The 22,152-nt window shown below is 40.4% G+C and overlaps 1 protein-coding gene across 2 annotated transcripts in view; it reads right to left on the bottom strand.

Annotated features, from left to right (window-relative positions):
- LOC139754655 (uncharacterized) overlaps positions 1-17,841 on the bottom strand; it is a 160,834-nt gene extending 142,993 nt beyond the window's left edge. The window contains exons 1-2 of one of the 2 annotated variants that reach the window (XM_071672186.1): positions 17,651-17,841; positions 3,588-3,631 (exon numbers count right to left, since the gene is read on the bottom strand). In XM_071672186.1, coding sequence (XP_071528287.1) covers positions 3,588-3,617 — 30 coding nt within the window. In that variant the 5' untranslated portion in view covers positions 3,618-3,631; positions 17,651-17,841. The remainder of the gene's footprint in view (positions 1-3,587; positions 3,632-17,650) is intronic. The other variant, XM_071672187.1, reaches the window with a different exon arrangement.
- Positions 17,842-22,152: the final 4,311 nt, after the last annotated feature.

Genomic DNA, 22,152 nt, shown 5'->3' with positions numbered 1-22,152 from the left:
TATATATATATATATATATATATATATGTATATACATATATATATTTTTTTTTTTTTTTTGCTTTGTTGCGCTCTCCCGCATTTGCGAGGTAGCGCAAGGAAACAGACGAAAGAAATGGCCCAAACCACCCCCATACACATGTATATACATACTTCCACACACACAAATATACATACCTACACAGCTTTCCATGGTTTACCCCAGACGCTTCACATGCCCTGATACAATCCACTGACAGCATGTCAACCCCGGTATACCACATCGATCCAATTCACACTATTCCTTGCCCTCCTTTCACCCTCCTGCATGTTCAGGCCCCAATCACACAAAATCTTTTTCACTCCATCTTTCCACCTCCAATTTGGTCTCCCACTTCTCCTCGTTCCCTACACCTCCGACACATATATCCTCTTGGTCATTCTTTCCTCACTCATTCTCTCCATGTGCCCAAACCATTTCAAAACACCCTCTTCTGCTCTCTCAACCACGCTCTTTTTATTTCCACACATCTCTCTTACCCTTACGTTACTTACTCGATCAAACCACCTCACACCACACATTGTCCTCAAACATCTCATTTCCAGCACATCCATCCTCCTGCGCACAACTCTATCCATAGCCCACGCCTCGCAACCATACAACATTGTTGGAACCACTATTCCTTCAAACATACCCATTTTTGCTTTCCGAGATAATGTTCTCGACTTCCACACATTCTTCAAGGCTCCCAGGATTTTCGCCCCCTCCCCCACCCTATGATCCACTTCCGCTTCCATGGTTCCATCCGCTGCCAGATCCACTCCCAGATATCTAAAACACTTTACTTCCTCCAGTTTTTCTCCATTCAAACTTACCTCCCAATTGACTTGACCCTCAACCCTACTGTACCTAATAACCTTGCTCTTATTCACATTTACTCTTAAATTTTTTCTTTCACACACTTTACCAAACTCAGTCACCAGCTTCTGCAGTTTCTCACATGAATCAGCCACCAGCGCTGTATCATCAGCGAACAACAACTGACTCACTTCCCAAGCTCTCTCATCCACAACAGACTTCATACTTGCCCCTCTTTCCAAAACTCTTGCATTCACCTCCCTAACAACCCCATCCATAAACAAATTAAACAACAATGGAGACATCACACACCCCTGCCGCAAACCTACATTCACTTGAGAACCAATCACTTTCCTCTCTTCCTACACGTACACATGCCTTACATCCTCGATAAAAACTTTTCACTGCTTCTAACAACTTGCCTCCTACACCATATATTCTTAATACCTTCCACAGAGCATCTCTATCAACTCTATCATATGCCTTCTCCAGATCCATAAGTGCTACATACAAATCCATTTGCTTTTCTAAGTATTTCTCACATACATTCTTCAAAGCAAACACCTGATCCACACATCCTCTACCACTTCTGAAACCACACTGCTCTTCCCCAATCTGATGCTCTGTACATGCCTTCACCCTCTCAATCAATACCCTCCCATATAATTTACCAGGAATACTCAACAAACTTATACCTCTGTAATTTGAGCACTCACTCTTATCCCCTTTGCCTTTGTACAATGGCACTATGCACGCATTCCGCCAATCCTCAGGCACCTCACCATGAGTCATACATACATTAAATAACCTTACCAACCAGTCAATAATACAGTCACCCCCTTTTTTAATAAATTCCACTGCAATACCATCCAAACCTGCTGCCTTGCCGGCTTTCATCTTCCGCAATGCTTTTACTACCTCTTCTCTGTTTACCAAATCATTTTCCCTAACCCTCTCATATATATATATATATATATATATATATATATATATATATATATATATATATATATATATATATATATATATATATATATTCCTTCCTTCATTTGGAAAATTAAAAAAAAAAAAAACGAGAGGGGAGGATTTCCAGCCCCCCGCTCCCTTCCCTTTTTATTTTCCAAAAGAAGGAACAGAGAAGGGGGCCAGGTGAGGATATTCCCTCGAAGGCCCAGTCCTCTGCTCTTAACGCTACCTCGCTATCGCGGAAAATGGCGAATAGTATGAAATGAAAAAAAAAAAAAATAAAAAAAAAATATATATATATATATATATATATATATATATATATATATATATATATATATATATATATATATATATATATTGTTACGGACCTGTGTTCGTTGTGTCTTATGCTGTAGAAAATGTATGTCATATTTAGGCCACATGGTAACTGGGGTGCAACAGATTCCTCAGCTGCTCCCACGTGGGCTGGAATATCTCTCTCTCTCTCTCTCTCTCTCTCTCTCTCTCTCTCTCTCTCTCTCTCTCTCTCTCTCTCTCTCTCTCTCTCTCTCTCTCTCTCTCTCTCTCCACGCCGAATGGTCACTCAAGTTGTGCCCATCACAAAGGCCTGTTCATTTCACCTCAGGCCCCGGGGAAGCATTATGAGCAATTTCGCAGGATTAATTCAAGTATAGAAACGTTTCATGATGGTATATTTCAGTTTAAAGACTTTTTTTATGGTAAGAAATAACTTGAACTGATTAATACCTGCATTTTCTTCATATTTTTCTAAGGGTAATATATTTTTCCCATACCCTTAGTATGAAAAGTGTTTTTCATCTGACTATGAATCTGATTATGAAACATTAAATAGATGTCATTAAGGTCTACAATCAAGTATTTGAATGGTTACCCTTTAGAATTCTGTAATATAGGCTTTTTATTTAAAATGTATCTCTTTACTGTGGGAAACATTATGAGATATCTTCCTTGATAATTTTCAGGTATAGAAGCGTTTCATTATGTTATATTTGTTACAAAACAAATAGATTTCTGGGCCAAAAAATACCCTGAACTATTACTTGCAATTTTTGGTATTTTCCGAGGGTAATAGATTTTCTTCCAAACCTCTCTATAAGAACTATTTTTCATGTTGAATACGAATGTGGGATTGATGTTTTGTTTTCCTGTTATTTATTGCTTTAATTATATATTTAGATGGTTACTCATTTAGATGATTCTGACATTGGCTTCGTGTTTAATGCATACTTTGCTTCTTTTTTTTTAGGAGGCATTGTGAGATAATTTCCATCATTATTTGAAGTATAAAAGCGGTTCATTATGTTATATTTCAGTTTTAAAACGAAAGTTTATTTTGGCCTGGTCTCTCTCTCTGGTTGGCAGCCACCAATCAGGAGGGGTTTTCTTCTAAATTTGAAACGGTGGTTAGAGGAGAGGAATATGAGGTGGGACGGTGGGCAAGACATTTTGAAATGGAAAAGACTGAAATGTGTACAGGCTTATGGTGTAAGTTTTTTTGGGGGGATGCATGCGGCTGATTTTTTAGAAGCGTGTTTATGGTGCCTTCTATATATTCCCCCTGGCAAACTGAGTGTATACACTTATGTATGTTGTATCTTTTGGTTTCTAAACGGAGATTAGAGTAGATGAAAGGTACACGGTGCTCCACTAGGCTAAAGGTAAACATTGCTCATTTTTTATTCGACATTTAGCACTACGATAAAGGTAAACATGAGTCATTCTCTTCAGTATGCGAGTGCTTGGACGGGTGCATCCTTACCTTACTACTCGCCTTTCTCCAGTAAGTCATGTTCTACAGTCAGCCTGGGAAAAAAAATGACTTGCATTAGTTTAACAGTATTTCATAGCAAAAACATCAAATAAAATTACGTGAATTGACCGAACTTTTTGACATATATATATATATATATATATATATATATATATATATATATATATATATATAATTTTTTTTTTTTTTTTTTGCTTTGTCGCTGTCTCCCGCGTTTGCGAGGTAGCGCAAGGAAACAAACGAAAGAAATGGCCCAACCCACCCCCATACACATGTATATACATACGTCCACACACGCAAAATATACATACCTACACAGCTTTCCATGGTTTACCCCAGACGCTTCACATGCCCCGATTCAATCCACTGACAGCACGTCAACCCCGGTATACCACATCGCTCCAATTCACTCTATTCCTTGCCCTCCTTTCACCCTCCTGCATGTTCAGGCCCCGATCACACAAAATCATTTTCACTCCATCTTTCCACCTCCAATTTGGTCTCCCTCTTCTCCTCGTTCCCTCCACCTCCGACACATATATCCTCTTGGTCAATCTTTCCTCACTCATTCTCTCCATGTGCCCAAACCATTTCAAAACACCCTCTTCTGCTCTCTCAACCACGCTCTTTTTATTTCCACACATCTCTCTTACCCTTACGTTACTTACTCGATCAAATCACCTCACACCACACATTGTCCTCAAACATCTCATTTCCAGCACAGCCATCCTCCTGCGCACAACTCTATCCATAGCCCACGCCTCGCAACCATACAACATTGTTGGAACCACTATGCCTTCAAACATACCCATTTTTGCTTTCCGAGATAATGTTCTCGACTTCCACACATTCTTCAAGGCTCCCAGAATTTTCGCCCCCTCCCCCACCCTATGATCCACTTCCGCTTCCATGGTTCCATCCGCTGCCAGATCCACTCCCAGATATCTAAAACACTCCACTTCCTCCAGTTTTTCTCCATTCAAACTCACCTCCCAATTGACTTGACCCTCAACCCTACTGTACCTAATAACCTTCCTCTTATTCACATTTACTCTTAAATTTCTTCTTTCACACACTTTACCAAACTCAGTCACCAGCTTCTGCAGTTTCTCACATGAATCAGCCACCAGCGCTGTATCATCAGCGAACAACAACTGACTCACTTCCCAACCTCTCTCATCCCCAACAGACTTCATACTTGCCCCTCTTTCCAAAACTCTTGCATTCACCTCCCTAACAACCCCATCCATAAACAAATTAAGCAACCATGGAGACATCACACACCCCTGCCGCAAACCTACATTCACTGAGAACCAATCACTTTCCTCTCTTCCTACACGTACACATGCCTTACATCCTCGATAAAAACTTTTCACTGCTTCTAACAACTTGCCTCCCACACCATATATTCTTAATACCTTCCACAGAGCATCTCTATCAACTCTATCATATGCCTTCTCCAGATCCATAAATGCTACATACAAATCCATTTGCTTTTCTAAGTATTTCTCACATACATTCTTCAAAGTAAACACCTGATCCACACATCCTCTACCACTTATGAAACCACACTGCTCTTCCCCAATCTGATGCTCTGTACATGCCTTCACCCTCTCAATCAATACCCTCCCATATAATTTACCAGGCGCGCGAAAGAGAGACTTTTGGATGTTAATGTGCTGAGAGGTGCAACTGGAGGGATGTCTGATCATTATCTTGTGGAGGCTAAGGTGAAGATTTGTATGGGTTTTCAGAAAAAAAGAGTGAATGTTGGGGTGAAGAGGGTGGTGAGAGTAAGTGAGCTTGGGAAGGAGACTTCTGTGAGGAAGTACCAGGAGAGACTGAGTAAAGAATGGAAAAAGGTGAGAACAATGGAAGTAAGGGGAGTGGGGGAGGAATGGGATGTATTTAGGGAATCAGTGATGGATTGCGCAAAAGATGCTTGTGGCATGAGAAGAGTGGGAGGTGGGTTGATTAGAAAGGGTAGTGAGTGGTGGGATGAAGAAGTAAGAGTATTAGTGAAAGAGAAGAGAGAGGCATTTGGACGATTTTTGCAGGGAAAAAATGCAGTTGAGTGGGAGACGTATAAAAGAAAGAGACAGGAGGTCAAGAGAAAGGTGCAAGAGGTGAAAAAAGGGCAAATGAGAGTTGGGGTGAGAGAGTATCATTAAATTTTAGGGAGAATAAAAAGATGTTCTGGAAGGAGGTAAATAAAGTGCGTAAGACAAGGGAGCAAATGGGAACTTCAGTGAAGGGCGCAAATGGGGAGGTGATAACAAGTAGTGGTGATGTGAGAAGGAGATGGAGTGAGTATTTTGAAGGTTTGTTGAATGTGTTTGATGATAGAGTGGCAGATATAGGGTGTTTTGGTCGAGGTGGTGTGCAAAGTGAGAGGGTTAGGGAAAATGATTTGGTAAACAGAGATGAGGTAGTAAAAGCTTTGCGGAAGATGAAAGCCGGCAAGGCAGCAGGTTTGGATGGTATTGCAGTGGAATTTATTAAAAAAAGGGGGTGACTGTATTGTTGACTGGTTGGTAAGGTTATTTAATGTACGTATGACTCACGGTGAGGTGCCTGAGGATTGGCGGAATGCGTGCATAGTGCCATTGTACAAAGGCAAAGGGGATAAGAGTGAGTGCTCAAATTACAGAGGTATAAGTTTGTTGAGTATTCATGGTAAATTATATATATATATATATATATATATATATATATATATATATATATATATATATATATATATATATATATATATATATTCATTTATTTTGCTTTGTCGCTGTCTCCCACGTTAGCGAGGTAGTGCAAGGAAACAGACGAAAGAATGGCCCAACCCACCCACATACACATGTATATACATACACGTCCACACACGCAAATATACATACCTATACATCTCAATGTACATAATATATATATATATATATATATATATATATATATATATATATATATATATATATATATATATATATATACATATATACACATGTACATAATTCATACTGTCTGCCTTCATTCATTCCCATCGCCACCCCGCCACACATGGAATAACAACACCCTCCCCCCCTCATGTGCGCGAGGTAGCGCTAGGAAAAGACAACAAAGGCCCCATTCGTTCACACTCAATCTCTAACTGTCATGTAATAATGCACCGAAACCACAGTTCCCTTTCCATATCCAGGCCCCACAGAACTTTCCATGGTTTACCCCAGACGCTTCACATGCCCTGGTTCAATCCATTGACAGCACGTCAACCCCAGTATACCACATCGTTCCAATTCACTCTATTCCTTGCACGTCGTTCACCCTCCTGCATATTCAGGCCCCGATCACTCAAAATCTTTTTCACTCCATCTTTCCACCTCCAATTTGGTCTCCTACTTCTCCTCGTTCCCTCCACCTCTGACACATATATCCTCTTGGTCAATCTTTCCTCACTCATTCTCTCCATGTGACCAAACCATTTTAAAACACCCTCTTCTCCTCTCTCAACCACACTCTTTTTATTTCCACACATCTCTCTTACCCTTACATTACTTACTCGATCAAACCACCTCACACCAGATATTGTCCTCAAACATCTCATTTCCAGCACATCCACCCTACTGCGCACAACTCTATCCATAGCCCACGCCTCGCAACCATACAACATTGTTGGAACCACTATTCCTTCAAACATACCCATTTTTGCTTTCCGAGATAATGTTCTCAACTTCCAAACATTCTTCAAGGCTCCCAGAATTTTCGCCCCCTCCCCCACCCTATGATTCACTTCCGCTTCCATGGTTACATCCGATGCCAGATCCACTCCCAAATATCTAAAACACTTTACTTCCTCCAGTTTTTCTCCATTCAAACTTACCTCCCAATTGACTTGACCCTCAACCCTACTGTACCTAATAACCTTGCTCTTATTCACATTTACTCTTAACTTTCTTCTTTCACACACTTTACCAAACTCAGTCACCAGCTTCTGCAGTTTCTCACATGAATCAGCCACCAGCGCTGTATCAACAGCGAACAACTGACACTTCCCAAGCTCTCTCATCCACAACAGACTGCATACTTGCCCCTCTTTCCAAAACTCTTGCATTCACCTCCCTAATAACCCCATCCATAAACAAATTAAACAACCATGGAGACTTCACACACCCCTGCCGCAAACCTACATTCACTGAGAACCAATCACTTTCCTCTCTTCCTACACGTACACATGCCTTACATCCTCAATAAAAACTTTTCACTGCTTCTAACAACTTGCCTCCCACAACATATATTCTTAAAACCTTCCATAGAGCATCTCTATCAACTCTATCATATGCCTTCTCCAGATCCATAAATGCTACATACAAATTCATTTGCTTTTCTAAGTATTTCTCACATACATTCTTCAAAGCAAACACCTGATCCACACATCCTCTACCACTTCTGAAACCACACTGCTCTTCCCCAATCTGATGCTCTGTACATACCTTCACCCTCTCAATCAATACCCTCCCATATAATTTACCAGGAATACTCAACAAACTTATACCTCTGTAATTTGAGCACTCACTCTTATCCCCTTTGCCTTTGTACAATGGCACTATGCAAGCATTCCGCCAATCCTCAGACACCTCACAATGAATCATACATACATTAAATAGCCTTACCAACCAGTCAACAATACAGTCACCCCCTTTTTTTAATAAATTCAACTGCAATACCATCCAAACCTGCTGCCTTGCCGGCTTTCATCTTCCGTAAAGCTTTTACTACCTCTTCTCTATTTACCAAATCATTTTCCCTAACCCTCTCACTTTGCACACCACCTCGACCAAAACACCCTATATCTGCCACTCTATCATCAAACACATTCAACAAACCTTCAAAATACTCACTCCATCTCCTTCTCACATCACCACTACTTGTTATCACCTCCCCATTAGCCCCCTTCACTGAAGTTCCCATTTGCTCCCTTGTCTTACGCACTGTATTTACCTCCTTCCAAAACATCTTTTTATTCTCCCTAAAATTTAATGATACTCTCTCACCCCAACTCTCATTTGCCCTCTTTTTCACCTCTTGCACCTTTCTCTTGACCTCCTGCCTCTTTCTTTTATACCTCTCCCACTCATTTGCATTCTTTCCCTGCAAAAATCGTCCAAATGCCTCTCTCTTCTCTTTCACTAATAATCTTACTTCTTCATCCCACCACTCACTACCTTTTCTAATCAACCCACCTCCCACAAGCATCTTTTGCGCAAGCCATCACTGCTTCCCTAAATACATCCCATTCCTCCCCCACTCCCCTTACCTCCTTTGTTCTCACCTTTTTCCATTCTGTACTCAGTCTCTCCTGGTACTTCCTTACACAAGTCTCCTTCCCAAGCTCACTTACTCTCACCACTCTCTTCACCCCAACATTCTCTCTTCTTTTCTGAAAACTCCCACAAATCTTCACCTTCGCCTCCACAAGATAATGATCAGACATCCCTCCAGTTGCACCTCTCAGCACATTAACATCCAAAAGTCTCTCTTTCGTGCGTCTATCAATTAACACGTAATCCAATAACGCTCTCTGGCCATCTCTCCTACTTACATACGTATACTTATGTATATCTCGGTTTTTAAACCAGGTATTCCCAATCACCAGTCCTTTTTCAGCACATAAATCTACAAGCTCTTCACCATTTCCATTTACAACACTGAACACTCCATGTATACCAATTATTCCCTCAACTGCCCCATAACTCACCTTTGCATTCAAGTCACCCATCACTATAACCCGGTCTTGTGCATCAAAACCACTAACACACTCATTCAGCTCCTCCCAAAACACTTGCCTCTCATGATCTTTCTTCTCATGCCCAGGTGCATATGCACCAATAATCACCCATCTCTCTCCATCAACTTTCAGTTTTACCCATATCAATCTAGAATTTACTTTCTTACACTGTCACATACTCCCACAACTCCTGATTCAGGAGTAGTGCTACTCCTTCCCTTGCTCTTGTCCTCTCACTAACCCCTGACTTTACTCCCAAGACATTCCCAAACCACTCTTCCCCTTTACCCTTGAGCTTCGTTTCACTCAGAGCCAAAACATCCAGGTTCGTATCCTCAAACAAACTACCTATCTCTCCTTTTTTCTCATCTTGGTTACGTCCACACACATTTAGACACCCCAATCTGAGCCTTCGAGGAGGATGAGCACTCCTCGCGTGACTCCTTCTTCTGTTTCCCCTTTTAGAAAGTTAAAATACAAGAAGGGATACAAGAGGGGAGGGTTTCTGGCCCCCCGCTCCCGTCCCCTTTAGTCGCCTTCTACGACACGTGAGGAATGCGTGGGAAGTATTCTTTCTCCCCTATCCCCAGGGATAATATATATATATATATATATATCCCTTTTGCCTATGTACAATGGCACTATGCATGGATTTCTCCTCAGGCACTTCACCATGGTCCATACATGCATTGAATATTCTTACCAACCAATCAACAACTCAGTCACCTCGCTACCTCGCAAACGCGGGAGACAGCGACAAAGCAAAATAAAAAAAATAAAAAAAAAAAAAAAAAAAATATATATATATATATATATATATATATATATATATATATATATATATATATATATATATATATATATATATATATAATATATATATAATATATATATATATATGGGGTGTTCAGTTTCGTAAATGAAAATGGTGAAGAGCTTGTGGATTTGTATGCTGAAAAGACTAGTGATTGGGAATACCTGGTTTAAAAAGAGATATAAATATGTATACGTATGTGAGTAGAAGAGATGGTCAAAGGGCATTACTAGACTACGTTTTAATTGATAGGCGTGTAAAAGAGATGTTAACGTGCTGACAGGGGCAGCTGGAGGAATGTCTGATTACTATTTGGTGAAGGCGAAGGTAAAGATTTGTAGAGGCTTACAGAAAAGAAGAGAGAATATTGGGGAGAAGAGAGTGGTAGTGAGGGTAAGCTTGGAAAGGAGACTTGTGTGAGGAAGTACCAGGAGAGATTCAGTGTGAAATGGCACAAGGTGAGAGCAAATGACGTGAGAGGAGTGGCGGAGGAATGGGATGTATTTAGGGAAGCAGTGATGGCTTGTGCAAAAAATACATGTGGTATGAGAAAGTTGGGTAGATTAGAAAGGGTATTGAGAGGCGGGATGAAGTAAGATTATTAGTGAAAGAGAAAAGAGAGGTGTTTGGACGATATTTGCAGGGAAGTAGTGCAAATGACTGGGAGATAAAAAAAAAAAAAAAAAAAGCGGCAGGAGGTCAAAAGAAAGGTGCAAGAGGTAAAAAAGAGGGCAAATGAGAGTTGGGGTGAGAGAGTATTATTAGATTTTAGGGAGAATAAAAACATGTTTTGGAAGGAGGTAATCAACGTGTTTAAGACGAGAACAAATGGGAACATTAGTGAAGGAAGCAAGTGGGGAAGTGTTAACAGGTAGTGATGGAGTGAGTATTTCGAAGGTTTGTTACATGTGTTTGATGATAAGAGTGGAAGAATTAGGGGGGGGGGGGGCTATGCTCGGGGTGGTGTGCGAAGTGAGAGGGTCAGGCAGAATGATTTGGTGAAGAGAGAAGAGGCAGTGAAAGCTTTGCGTAAGATGAGATCCGGAAAAGCGGCGGATTTGGATGATATTGCAGTGGAATTTACTAACATAGGGGGTGACTGAGTTGTTGATTGGTTGGTAAGAATATTCAATGCATGTATGGACCATGGTGAAGTGCCTGAGGATTGGAGAAATCCATGCATAGTGCCATTGTACATAGGCAAAAGGGATAAAGGTGAATGTTCAAACTACTGATACATAAGTTTGTTGAGTATTCCTGGGAATTTATATTGGAGGGTATTGATTGAAAGGGAGAACTTATGTTTAGGGCATCATATTGGGGAAGAGCAGTGTGGTTTCAGAAGTGGTAGAGGATGTGTGGATCAGGTGCTTGCTTTGAAGAATGTATGTGAGAAATACTTAGAAAAACAAATGGATTTGTATGTAGCATTTAAGGATCTGGAAAAGGCATATGAGAGGGTTCAAAGAGATACTTTTAAGTATATGAGTGGGTGGTCCATTCTTCGTCTGTTTCTTTGCGCTAGTTTGCTGACGCGGGAAAAAGCGATTAAGTATACATTTGAAGAACGTATGTGAGAAATACTAAGAAAAACAAATGGATTTGTATGTAGCATTTATGGATCTGCAGAAGGCATATGATAGAGTTGATACAGATGCTCTGTGGAAGGTATTAAGAACATATGGTGTGGGAAGCAAGTTGTTAGAAGCAGTGAAAAGTTTTTACCAAGGATGTAAGGCATGTGTAAGAGTAGGAAGAGAAGAAAGTGATTGGTTCTCAGTGAATGTCGGTTTGCGGCAGGGGTGCATGATGTCTCCATTGTTGTTTAATTTGTTTATGGATGGGGTTGTTAGGGAGGTGACAGGCAGGAGTTTTGGAGAGAGGGGCAAGTATGGATGAGAGAGCTTGGCGAGTCAGTTGTTGTTCACTGATCATACAGCGTTGGTGGCTGATTCGGGTGAGAAACTGCAGAAGCTAGTGACTGAGTTTGGTAAAGTGTGTGAAAGAAGAAAGCTGAGAGTAAAAGCGAATAAGAGCAAGGTTATTAGGCAAAGTAGGGTTGAGGGACAAGTCAATTGGGGGGTAAGTTTGAATGGAGAAAAACTGGAAGAAGTGAAGTGTTTTAGATATCTGGGAGTGGATTTGGCAGCAGATGGAACCATGGAAGCGGAAGTGTCACAAGGTGGGGGAGGGGGTGAAAGTTCTGGGGGCGTTGAAAAATGTGTGGAAGGCGATAACATTATCTCGGAAAGGAAAAATGGGTATGTTTGAAGGAATAGTGGTTCCAACAATGTTATACGGTTGCGATGTGTGGGCTGTAGATAGAATTGTGCGAAGGAGAGTGGATGTGTTGGAAATGAGATGTTTGAGGACAAAATGTGGTGTGAGGTGGTTTGATCGAGTAAGTAATGAAAGGGTAAGAGAGATGTATGGTAATAAAAAGAGTGTGGTTGAGAGAGCAGAAGAGGGTGTTTTGAAATGGTTTGGTCACATGGAGAGAATGAGTGAGGAAGGATTGAGAGGATATATGTGTCAGAGGTGGAGTGAACGAGAAGTGGGAGACCAAACTGGAGGAAGATTGGAGTGGAAAAGATTTTGAGCGATCGGGGCCGGAACATGCAGGAGGGTGAAAGGCGTGCAAGGAATAGGGTGAATTGGAATGATGTGGGATACCGGGGTCGACGTGCTGTCAATGGTTTGAACCAGGGTATGTGAAGCGTCTGGGGTAAACCATGGAGTTTTGTGGGGCCTGGATGTGGAAAGGAGGCTGCGGTTTCGGTGCATTATACATGACTGCTAGAGACTGAGTGTGAACGAATGTGGCCTTTGTTGTCTTTCCCTAGCGCTACCTCGCACGCATGCGGGGGGAGGCGGTTATCTTTTCATGTGTGGCGGGATGGCGACGGGAATGAATAAAGGCAGAAAGTATGAATTATATTTATGTGTCTGTGTATGTATATATATGTATGCGTTGAAATGTATGGGTATGTATCTGTGCATGTGAGGACGTGTATGTATATGTATGTGTATGTGGGTGGGTTGGGCCATTCTTTCGTCTGTTTCTTTGCGCTACCTCGCTGACGCGGGAGACAGCGACAAAGTGTAATAAAAAAAATACTATATATATATATATATATATATATATATATATATATATATATATATATATATATATATATATAGTTTAATTTCATGCAATTTTCTTTAGTTATTCTTTCTCTGCCTCTCTGGAAGTGTTTCTGGTGACTTCATGAACCAGGTTTATAAATTTCAAGATTGTGTGCATGTCATCCCTTCTCCTTATCTATTCCATGGTGGGCCTCAATCCTTGCCCTGTAATTTAGTTCTCTGAATTCTGGTACCGTCTTTGTCCACTCATCAGGACCCTCTTTATCAATGCGTTTGCTACTGAAGTCGAAATGACCAAACTTGAGAAGCATATTATACATTGGTTTTGGTTAAATGATGGATGTAAACGGCTTACGAGATATTTTTTTCACATAGATTCTAATATTTGTCAATAGACTGTGTCTATTTTATTATTCTCCTCAGGAGTGATTCTGGCGACAGGTTAGGTGTTGATATCGACTCACAAAATTCTCTCGCAAAAACATTCGTGAAGTTTATTTCGTTCAAGATGAGATTCATATTGAGACCTTCGTTCACATGTGTCCCATCCTCAACGTATTTACTCGGGATGAACTCCATCCATCAACTATGCGTCAGACCAACCTTGGAACTTCTCTAGGTATCCTTGTAGGTTAATGCAATCATGCTAGCTTCTGATGTGCCCTCCTTCTGGCAAGCATTTATCCTAGAACTGAACCCTGCAGCATGCCACTGGTGAACTCTCCTCTCTTAATGAAAGCTTCCTCGACATGCGTACTCTGTTCCCTTCCACTAAGATACTCTCTATATCTAAATAGCCTTCATTTTGATCCTACCAGTAGATCCAGCTTTTCTCCCAACCTCCTGTGTGGTACAGTGTCATATATGGAATAGTCATATAATTTCTGGCAGTCTAGACACAAACAGTCTTCTTGTGTTTAAATCGCTCACTCTCAGACAGAGATCTAAAAGCTCGTTGCATTATGGTAGAGTATTCCTAGCATCAAAATCCAATGTGATCTTAGGAGATATTAAACAGGGATCAAAGAGAGGCAACCATTTTTGAGCTCAACAAATGCTTGTATAAATCAAGATTAGATATTAGGAAATATCCGTTAACACAAAGAACAGTAGAGAAATGGAGCAGCACCATCAGCACAGTTCTTTGAAGCAAGACTAGATCGTTTCTGGGAAAGCCAAGCACATGACCTAAAAAATCTAAGTTTAGACGAGGAGCTGACAGAAGACTCCACAGAAGGCCTAGAGTTAGACGTTCTGCGAGTATCTGTGAAATGCTTATTTTCGTCATCAAAAGACAAAATTGACTCTCACTCACATCCCAAACTAGCTTGATCAAGAGGAAGATGATGACTTGTATTATCAGGTTCAATCTTTGATAAATCATCAACAAACTCTGGTATCAATTGATGAAATTCTTACGTATCATCATTTGGATACTTTCATCTTGTAGGATAGCTATCAAGCTACTTTTACTCTTAAATGATGCCTAACACATACTTCAAAAAGGTCTGGTGGGCTTTTGAATAGGGATTGTTGAATTCTTTCACAATCATTCTCCTGATATCGTATCCTCTATTTGGGCTTGGGGGAAAAATGTCATTCTAAAACTTCCCTCTGATTCAGAATCCATTCATTGTAAGCTATCTTGTCAACAAGCCTTTGATATTTTCCAAATTACGGAAGAAAAGTGACTGATCCTATAAAACTGTGCTTTTGATAGAATGACAAGGAACAGCTGATGGCCTGATGCTTCTGTTCACCGAGTATAAAAATTCGCGTACGAGTTACGGTCAGACAGCTGAGCCTGACACATTTTCCTCGTGAAGTTTAATCAAAGAAAACGAATAAGTGAAGGAGGGACTCCATGATTGCATAAAGTACACGAAATTTCTTTATTTGCTAATTTTCTTACAGAAAAATATTCTAATCATCAATGAATGTCCAAAATCCCTAGGTCTCTAAGAATTTGCCTGAGCGTCCGTACTCCTTTGAAAATCAGTCAAAAGTTCCTAGGTAAATGTAGGGACAGGTCCCTAGGGTTGGCAACATTGTCGCGGCTTTGATCCGTTAGTAATCCGTCCAGTACATGTTCACGAGGAATATACCCGTCGACACGAAGGTATCAGCTAAGATACAGAAAGGTCTTTATGTTCATCCTGCTGAAGTAAGATGAACGAATGAATGCATTCATAAAGCTTCATTTTACGTACATGGAAGCAGTATTAAAGATTAGCAACAAAGGTCAATGCAATACCGTGCGTCTGGCACCGGGTGTCCTGAGCTTTTAACTTTTTTCCCCAGGACGAAGCGATGATATTACTTTATCGACTTACAAATTAAACAGACTCGTTCCCATATATAATATGTTAGATATGGCTATCTTGATCGACGTTTTGATTTACTTAAAAATCACCAAATACGCGAAAAATAAATACGGTAAACACGTACTTCAAGAACGGCACCATGTAATTCTATCATTTTTGCTGAAAAAAAAAGCTTGGTGACTCACAGAATAGATATTCCATTTGTCATTTTACAACAAAGAATGTAAACGGCTATTACAGTGTCATAATACGAAGTATCTTATTACGCAAATGTTATTAAGGGTTATCATCACATGACAAGCTTCAGAGATTACCCTACCATGTCGGGTAAATGTATGCTGGTGAACACTCCATAAAATCAACATTAATTCGTGCCGGCAAATTTATTGTACATCCTATGTTCATCTTGTGAGGGATAGCCAAGAGGAGTACGGACAGACGTCACAAGGGTTTTAGTCAGGCTCCATTGGGTAAATAATTCATATGTTGTTACAAAGTTGATTCGTAATATGAGCTTCATTACTTCAATAATTTCATGTGATAAGTTTTACCGCCTAGATGCGGATAGTGGATACACATTCAACATATCAGGTATCTTATCAACAGTGTGCGACATTTTGTGCAGGGTTTGTTTACACACATCCCTAAAAGGCTCTTTTTTCTCATTCTAAGAGTGTTCTACTTTTGTGTCCAAATCTAAGAATACAAACTTTACAGTTTACATGATTAAGATTAGGTAAGGTAAAGCGCACAGGAACACATGAATCCGTAACTAAACTTCCCCTCCCTTACTTTCAAAAAAAAAGTAAATGCTCTGGCATCATTTATATCTAGTTGCACTGACTTCGTTTGCTGTGTTCCCTGAGTGTTTGGTTCTTGTAGCCACATACCTTGATGAGGTAATTATTTCTTAACGAAAGCTTAGCTTGGTTGGTATTTGAAACAGGCTTGGCTGGGACTTGGATAACCTTAGTATTCTTGGTGAAGAGCTGACTGGATGTGGGAAGGGCTACATCACAACCATATTTTTGCTTTGCATTTAATTCTCGATTTACAGCTGTTTAGATATGAGTGCATTGTGCCTTTATATCCTATAAACAATCCTTCGATTTAATTGCTATATCTGGGAAAACTATTCACAATCATTTTATGCTCTCATTGTAGTGAACTGTATGTGATGCATTTATGTTTTATTCCAGTTAATCACAAATCCTATTCTTTTCACTCTGTACTGCAATATAGTTGTTCTAAACGTATGCCAATTACCATTTTATAATTTTTAGTCGAACTAGTCGCAGTCATTATATATATTATTTGTAAGTTTGATCACAGTATGTTCATCCGTTATTATTAAGTTCCGAGGTTGAAGCTCAAGTTTTACTGTAACACACCAACACTATTTTACGTTATTTTTTTTTTATTAATTGCTGTCTTGCCTTGATAAAGGTTATAGAGTACTGAAGGAGTAAGTTAAGTGTCTAATCACGTTCATTTTTCCAAGAAAATAATGCACTAAATATTTACACAGTTCCCAGGTCTTCATCACTTCTAAATAGTTATTGGAGTAAATCCAATGATTATTTCTGTGGCACCTGCCACAGCAGTGACTCGCTCGTCCGTCGTACTTGCTAGGAACAATCTCATAACAAGAAATGGAGCTACGAGAACAAAACGTTGGCTAAAACATGTTTTCGAAGCTAAATTAACCATACTTGAGCACGAGCAGTACTTGCTTTCTGCCCCTAAGTCAAGTCATAGGAATCTGGTTTCGTGTTCATCCTGGAAGAAAAGTAAAAGTAACTCCACAGTGAATCATTGTTGTACATTGTTGTTGTTCATCGGTTGACTATAGCCTAAACTTAGTTGAATTCACTATTTCTAATCCCAAATTATTACGTTATACATAAATATGTAGGGAGAAAATCTTAAGTTCTGATAACACAGCATTTGTAGGAGCTGGATATAATAATGAACCAGATACACATGAAAAGTAGGGAGGGACGAAACGTCTTACCTTGTTCACCCAACTGTGGAAACTTCCTTCACCATTCACTGAAGTAACCTTAGAGTAATCACAGTGATGCACTTATATGGATACGCTCACTCATACGGAGTCAACTATTGTCTTCGAAAGACGAAATAGCTAAGAGACAGTAGGAGAGCCTGCGAGTTTACAAACGCTCAGAGAACGTCCCGCCAAATCATAGAAATGACGGCATTCAAATATGAAATAAGTACTGCATGGTTGATATCTGAAATGCCGAAAAAATATTTTAAGAGTTAGCTAGATGAATTACTAACGATAAAAGTGTCAATGTAATTAAGTTCTTGGGGGAGAAAATTATTTGGTATCATAGTTTGTTATCTAACAGTTAAAACATAGATTATTATACTAATTTTTTTGTGTGTGATTTTTAGATGCTAAAGTTATGGTGCAATGGTGATCTGGTAATTTGATAAAGCATAGAATTGATATTTATAGTCTTTAGCGAACGCACCATAAGTGACCTTGAAAACGTCATTTCATATGCAGTGTTTTAAGCCCTGCTTGGTACCATAGAAGATAGTAACCGTAAAAACTGACAGAGAACCATGATTAGTGGTTAGTTGTTAATGTTTTTATTAATGAACTCTCGGAATAGTTTTCACCGTTGCTCCTCCGCTGCACTATCAGCCGCTTAGTTTGAAAGCTATTAATAGCAGGGCCTGTTATCACCGCGTATCTCAACGGCACGATAAACTACAGTTTTAGCCACCTTTACCAGATTTTAGAGAATACAGGTTTTATGAGATTCTCTTGAGATTTTCTAGATGCATTTATGTCACTAATAACTTGAGGTATTAAAAAAACTGATGTTTGATGCACATATTTACAGTTTTTGCATTCTTCAATAGTCTCTCTCTCTCTCTCTCTCTCTCTCTCTCTCTCTCTCTCTATATATATATATATATATATATATATATATATATATATATATATATATATATATATATATATATATATTGTCGCTGTCTCCCGCGTTTGCGAGGAGCGCAAGGAAACAGACGCAAGAAATGGCCCAACCCACCCCCATACACATGTATATACATACACGTCCACACACGCAAATATACATACCTACACAGCTTTCCATGGTTTACCCCAGACGCTTCACATGCCCTGATTCAATCCACTGACAGCACGTCAACCCCGGTATACCACATCGATCCAATTCACTCTATTCCTTGCCCTCCTTCCACCCTCCTGCATGTTCAGGCCCCGATCACACAAAATCTTTTTCACTTCATCTTTCCACCTCCAATTTGGTCTCTCACTTCTCCTCGTTCCCTCCACCTCCGACACATATATCCTCTTGGTCAATCTTTCCTCACTCATTCTCTCCATGTGCCCAAACCATTTCAAAACACCCTCTTCTGCTCTCTTAACCACGCTCTTTTTATTTCCACACATCTCTCTTACCCTTACGTTACTTACTCGATCAAACCACCTCACACCACACATTGTCCTCAAACATCTCATTTCCAGCACATCCACCCTCCTGCGCACAACTATATCCATAGCCCACGCCTCGCAACCATACAAAATTGTTGGAACCACTATTCCTTCAAACATACCCATTTTTGCTTTCCGAGATAATGTTCTCGACTTCCACACATTCTTCAAGGCTCCCAGGATTTTCGCCCCCTCCCCCACCCTATGATCCACTTCCGATCCCATGGTTCCATCCGCTGCCAGATCCACTCCCAGATATCTAAAACACTTTACTTCCCCCAGTTTTTCTCCATTCAAACTTACCTCCCAATTGACTTGACCCTCAACCCTACTGTACCTAATAACCTTGCTCTTATTCACATTTACTATATATATATATATATATATATATATATATATATATATAGAGAGAGAGAGAGAGAGAGAGAGAGAGAGAGAGAGAGAGAGTATATATATATATAGAGTATCTTTTTCTTTCAAACTATTCGCCATTTCCCGCATTAGCGAGGTAGCGTTAAGAACAGAGGACTGGGCCTTTGAGGGAATACCCTCACCTGGCCCAATTCTCTGTTCCTTCTTTTGGAAAATTAAAAAAAAAAAAAACGAGAGGGGAGGATTTCCAGCCCCCCGCTCCCTCCCCTTTTAGTCGCCTTCTACGACACGCAGGGAATACGTGGGAAGTATTCTTTCTCCCCTATCCCCAGGGATAATATATAGAGTATATATATATATATATATATATATATATATATATATATATATATATATATATATATATATAAGAACATGTAGTATACACAAGTAAATCAGCGTAGAAAAATTAATTAGCCTTTCATTCCCAGGAACTAACCTGAGATGTATGAATGTCAGCTGGGCATCGTCTCCACAACATCAGAGGGAGATCATCCACGCTACCTGCCGCTAACACTGTGGCTTTGGATGTTCATGCCCCAGCTGTTGGCCGAATAACGCCATGTTACATGTCCCATATATAATGTGTCTTTGACCCTTTATATTACCGTTAATTTTGACGAGTAAGTACTACGTTGTATGGTCTTTCAAATGTACCTGTCATTTTCATGTTTACGTAATTGTTATCTGTGTATTACGTGATTTGTGTATGTAGGTGGGAGATCCCTCAAACATGTCTCGTTGATTATGACTGCTAATTTAGTATTTATCAGTTTGTTGATCTTGTTCTCAACTTGTCTAACGATTTTCTCATGTTGTTCAGGTAGATCAGCGGGCCAAAGTTCATAGCAGAATAGAACCAAACTCTAGTAGGAACCAGTAGTCAGTTCTCATTTGTAATGACATTAAGGTGTGCTGTGCGTTTATGCATGCAAGTCAAAGATCAAATGAAAAATTTAGACCGACTCATCTCTCTTTCGTCAAAGAATTTCCCTATGATCTTTGACTTGTTCATACGCTAGACCTGGCCTTACTGTCCTTACACTATACTTAGAATGTATTGCGTTACGTTGCGTTGTGGTGTTGTGTTACTGTCTACCTAAGAAGAATGACGCTGCTCGTTTCTACTTAGTTTGGTTCTACCCCTGCTGTGAAATATGGCCAGCTTACTGATTTTCTACCTGAGCTATGTTAAGAAAATAGACAAGTTGAGAACATCGGCAAGAAACTAACAGATGCTGAATTACCAGTCATATTCGCTAAAATCTTGTGATCTGTAAAGGTTTCTCGACCTACCCTTGTATTACTGTTAGTGTTAACAAGAGCTTATGTGTATGTGTGACTCATACATGTTTTGTATTACACAAATGTTCTTACTTGTGTTAATGTCAGTATCATGTACTGTATGGTAACTGTGCATATTGCAACTGATGTATCCTAGACACCACCCTCCTACATTCCCTCCTTCTCTTATAAGAGGAGGAAGCCATTGATTCCTGGGGCCCACTTGGACCCCCACCTATCACTTCCTGTGTCCATGTACGTACACTCTATGGTTGCCTTCACCTACCCGCTTATCCGTGTACCCTTCATCCATACAGTCATCGGTATGCTTTGTAGGCCAAGCAGAGAAACATCAGTATAATTACTTTTGGCTAAGCTGTATCAGTGGAAGTCACAGTCTCGTCAAACACATCAAAGGAGTGAATCGTGTCCTTGCAACTTGAATACAGAGCTAACTCGGGAAAGGGGTCCAGGGGTTATATAACCTCCTACTCCTAATCAGTTACTGAGTAGACATCTGGTGTCTATGATTGATACATTGATTTTAGCACTACTGCTGCTGTCACCTTTGGTGTTAGGTAGCACTACTGCTGGTATCACCTCTGGTGTTAGGTAGCACTACTGCTGCTGTCACCTCTGGTGTTAGGTAGCACTACTGCTGGTGTCACCTCTGGTGTTAGGTAGCACTACTGCTGGTGTCACCTCTGGTGTTAGGTAGCACTACTGCTGGTGTCACTTCTGGTGTTAGGTAACACTACTGCTGGTGTCACGTCTGGTGTTAGGTAGCACTACTGCTGCTGTCACTTCTGGTGTTAGGTAGCACTACTGCTGCTGTCACTTCTGGTGTTAGGTAGCACTACTGCTAGTGTCACTTCTGATGTTAGATAGCACTACTGCTGGTGTCACCTCTGGTGTTAGGTAACACTACTGCTGGTGTCACGTCTGGTGTTAGGTAACACTACTGCTGGTGTCACCTCTGGTGTTAGGCAGCACTACTGCTGGTGTCACCTCTGGTGTTAGGTAACACTACTGCTGGTGTCACCTCTGGTGTTAGGTAACACTACTGCTGGTGTCACCTCTGGTGTTAGGTAGCACAACTGCTGGTGTCACCTCTGGTGTTAGGTAACACTACTGCTGGTGTCACCTCTGGTGTTAGGCAGCACTACTGCTGGTGTCACCTCTGGTGTTAGGTTGCACTACTGCTGGTGTAACCTCTGGTGTTAGGTAACACTACTGCTGGTGTCACCTCTGGTGTTAGGCAGCACTACTGCTGGTGTCACCTCTGGTGTTAGGTTGCACTACTGCTGATGTCACTGCTGGTGTTAGGT

This window comes from Panulirus ornatus, chromosome 17, assembly GCF_036320965.1.
Source record: "Panulirus ornatus isolate Po-2019 chromosome 17, ASM3632096v1, whole genome shotgun sequence".
NCBI classification, from domain to species: Eukaryota; Metazoa; Arthropoda; class Malacostraca; order Decapoda; family Palinuridae; genus Panulirus; species Panulirus ornatus.
This window is presented reverse-complemented; position numbering and strand designations above follow the sequence as displayed.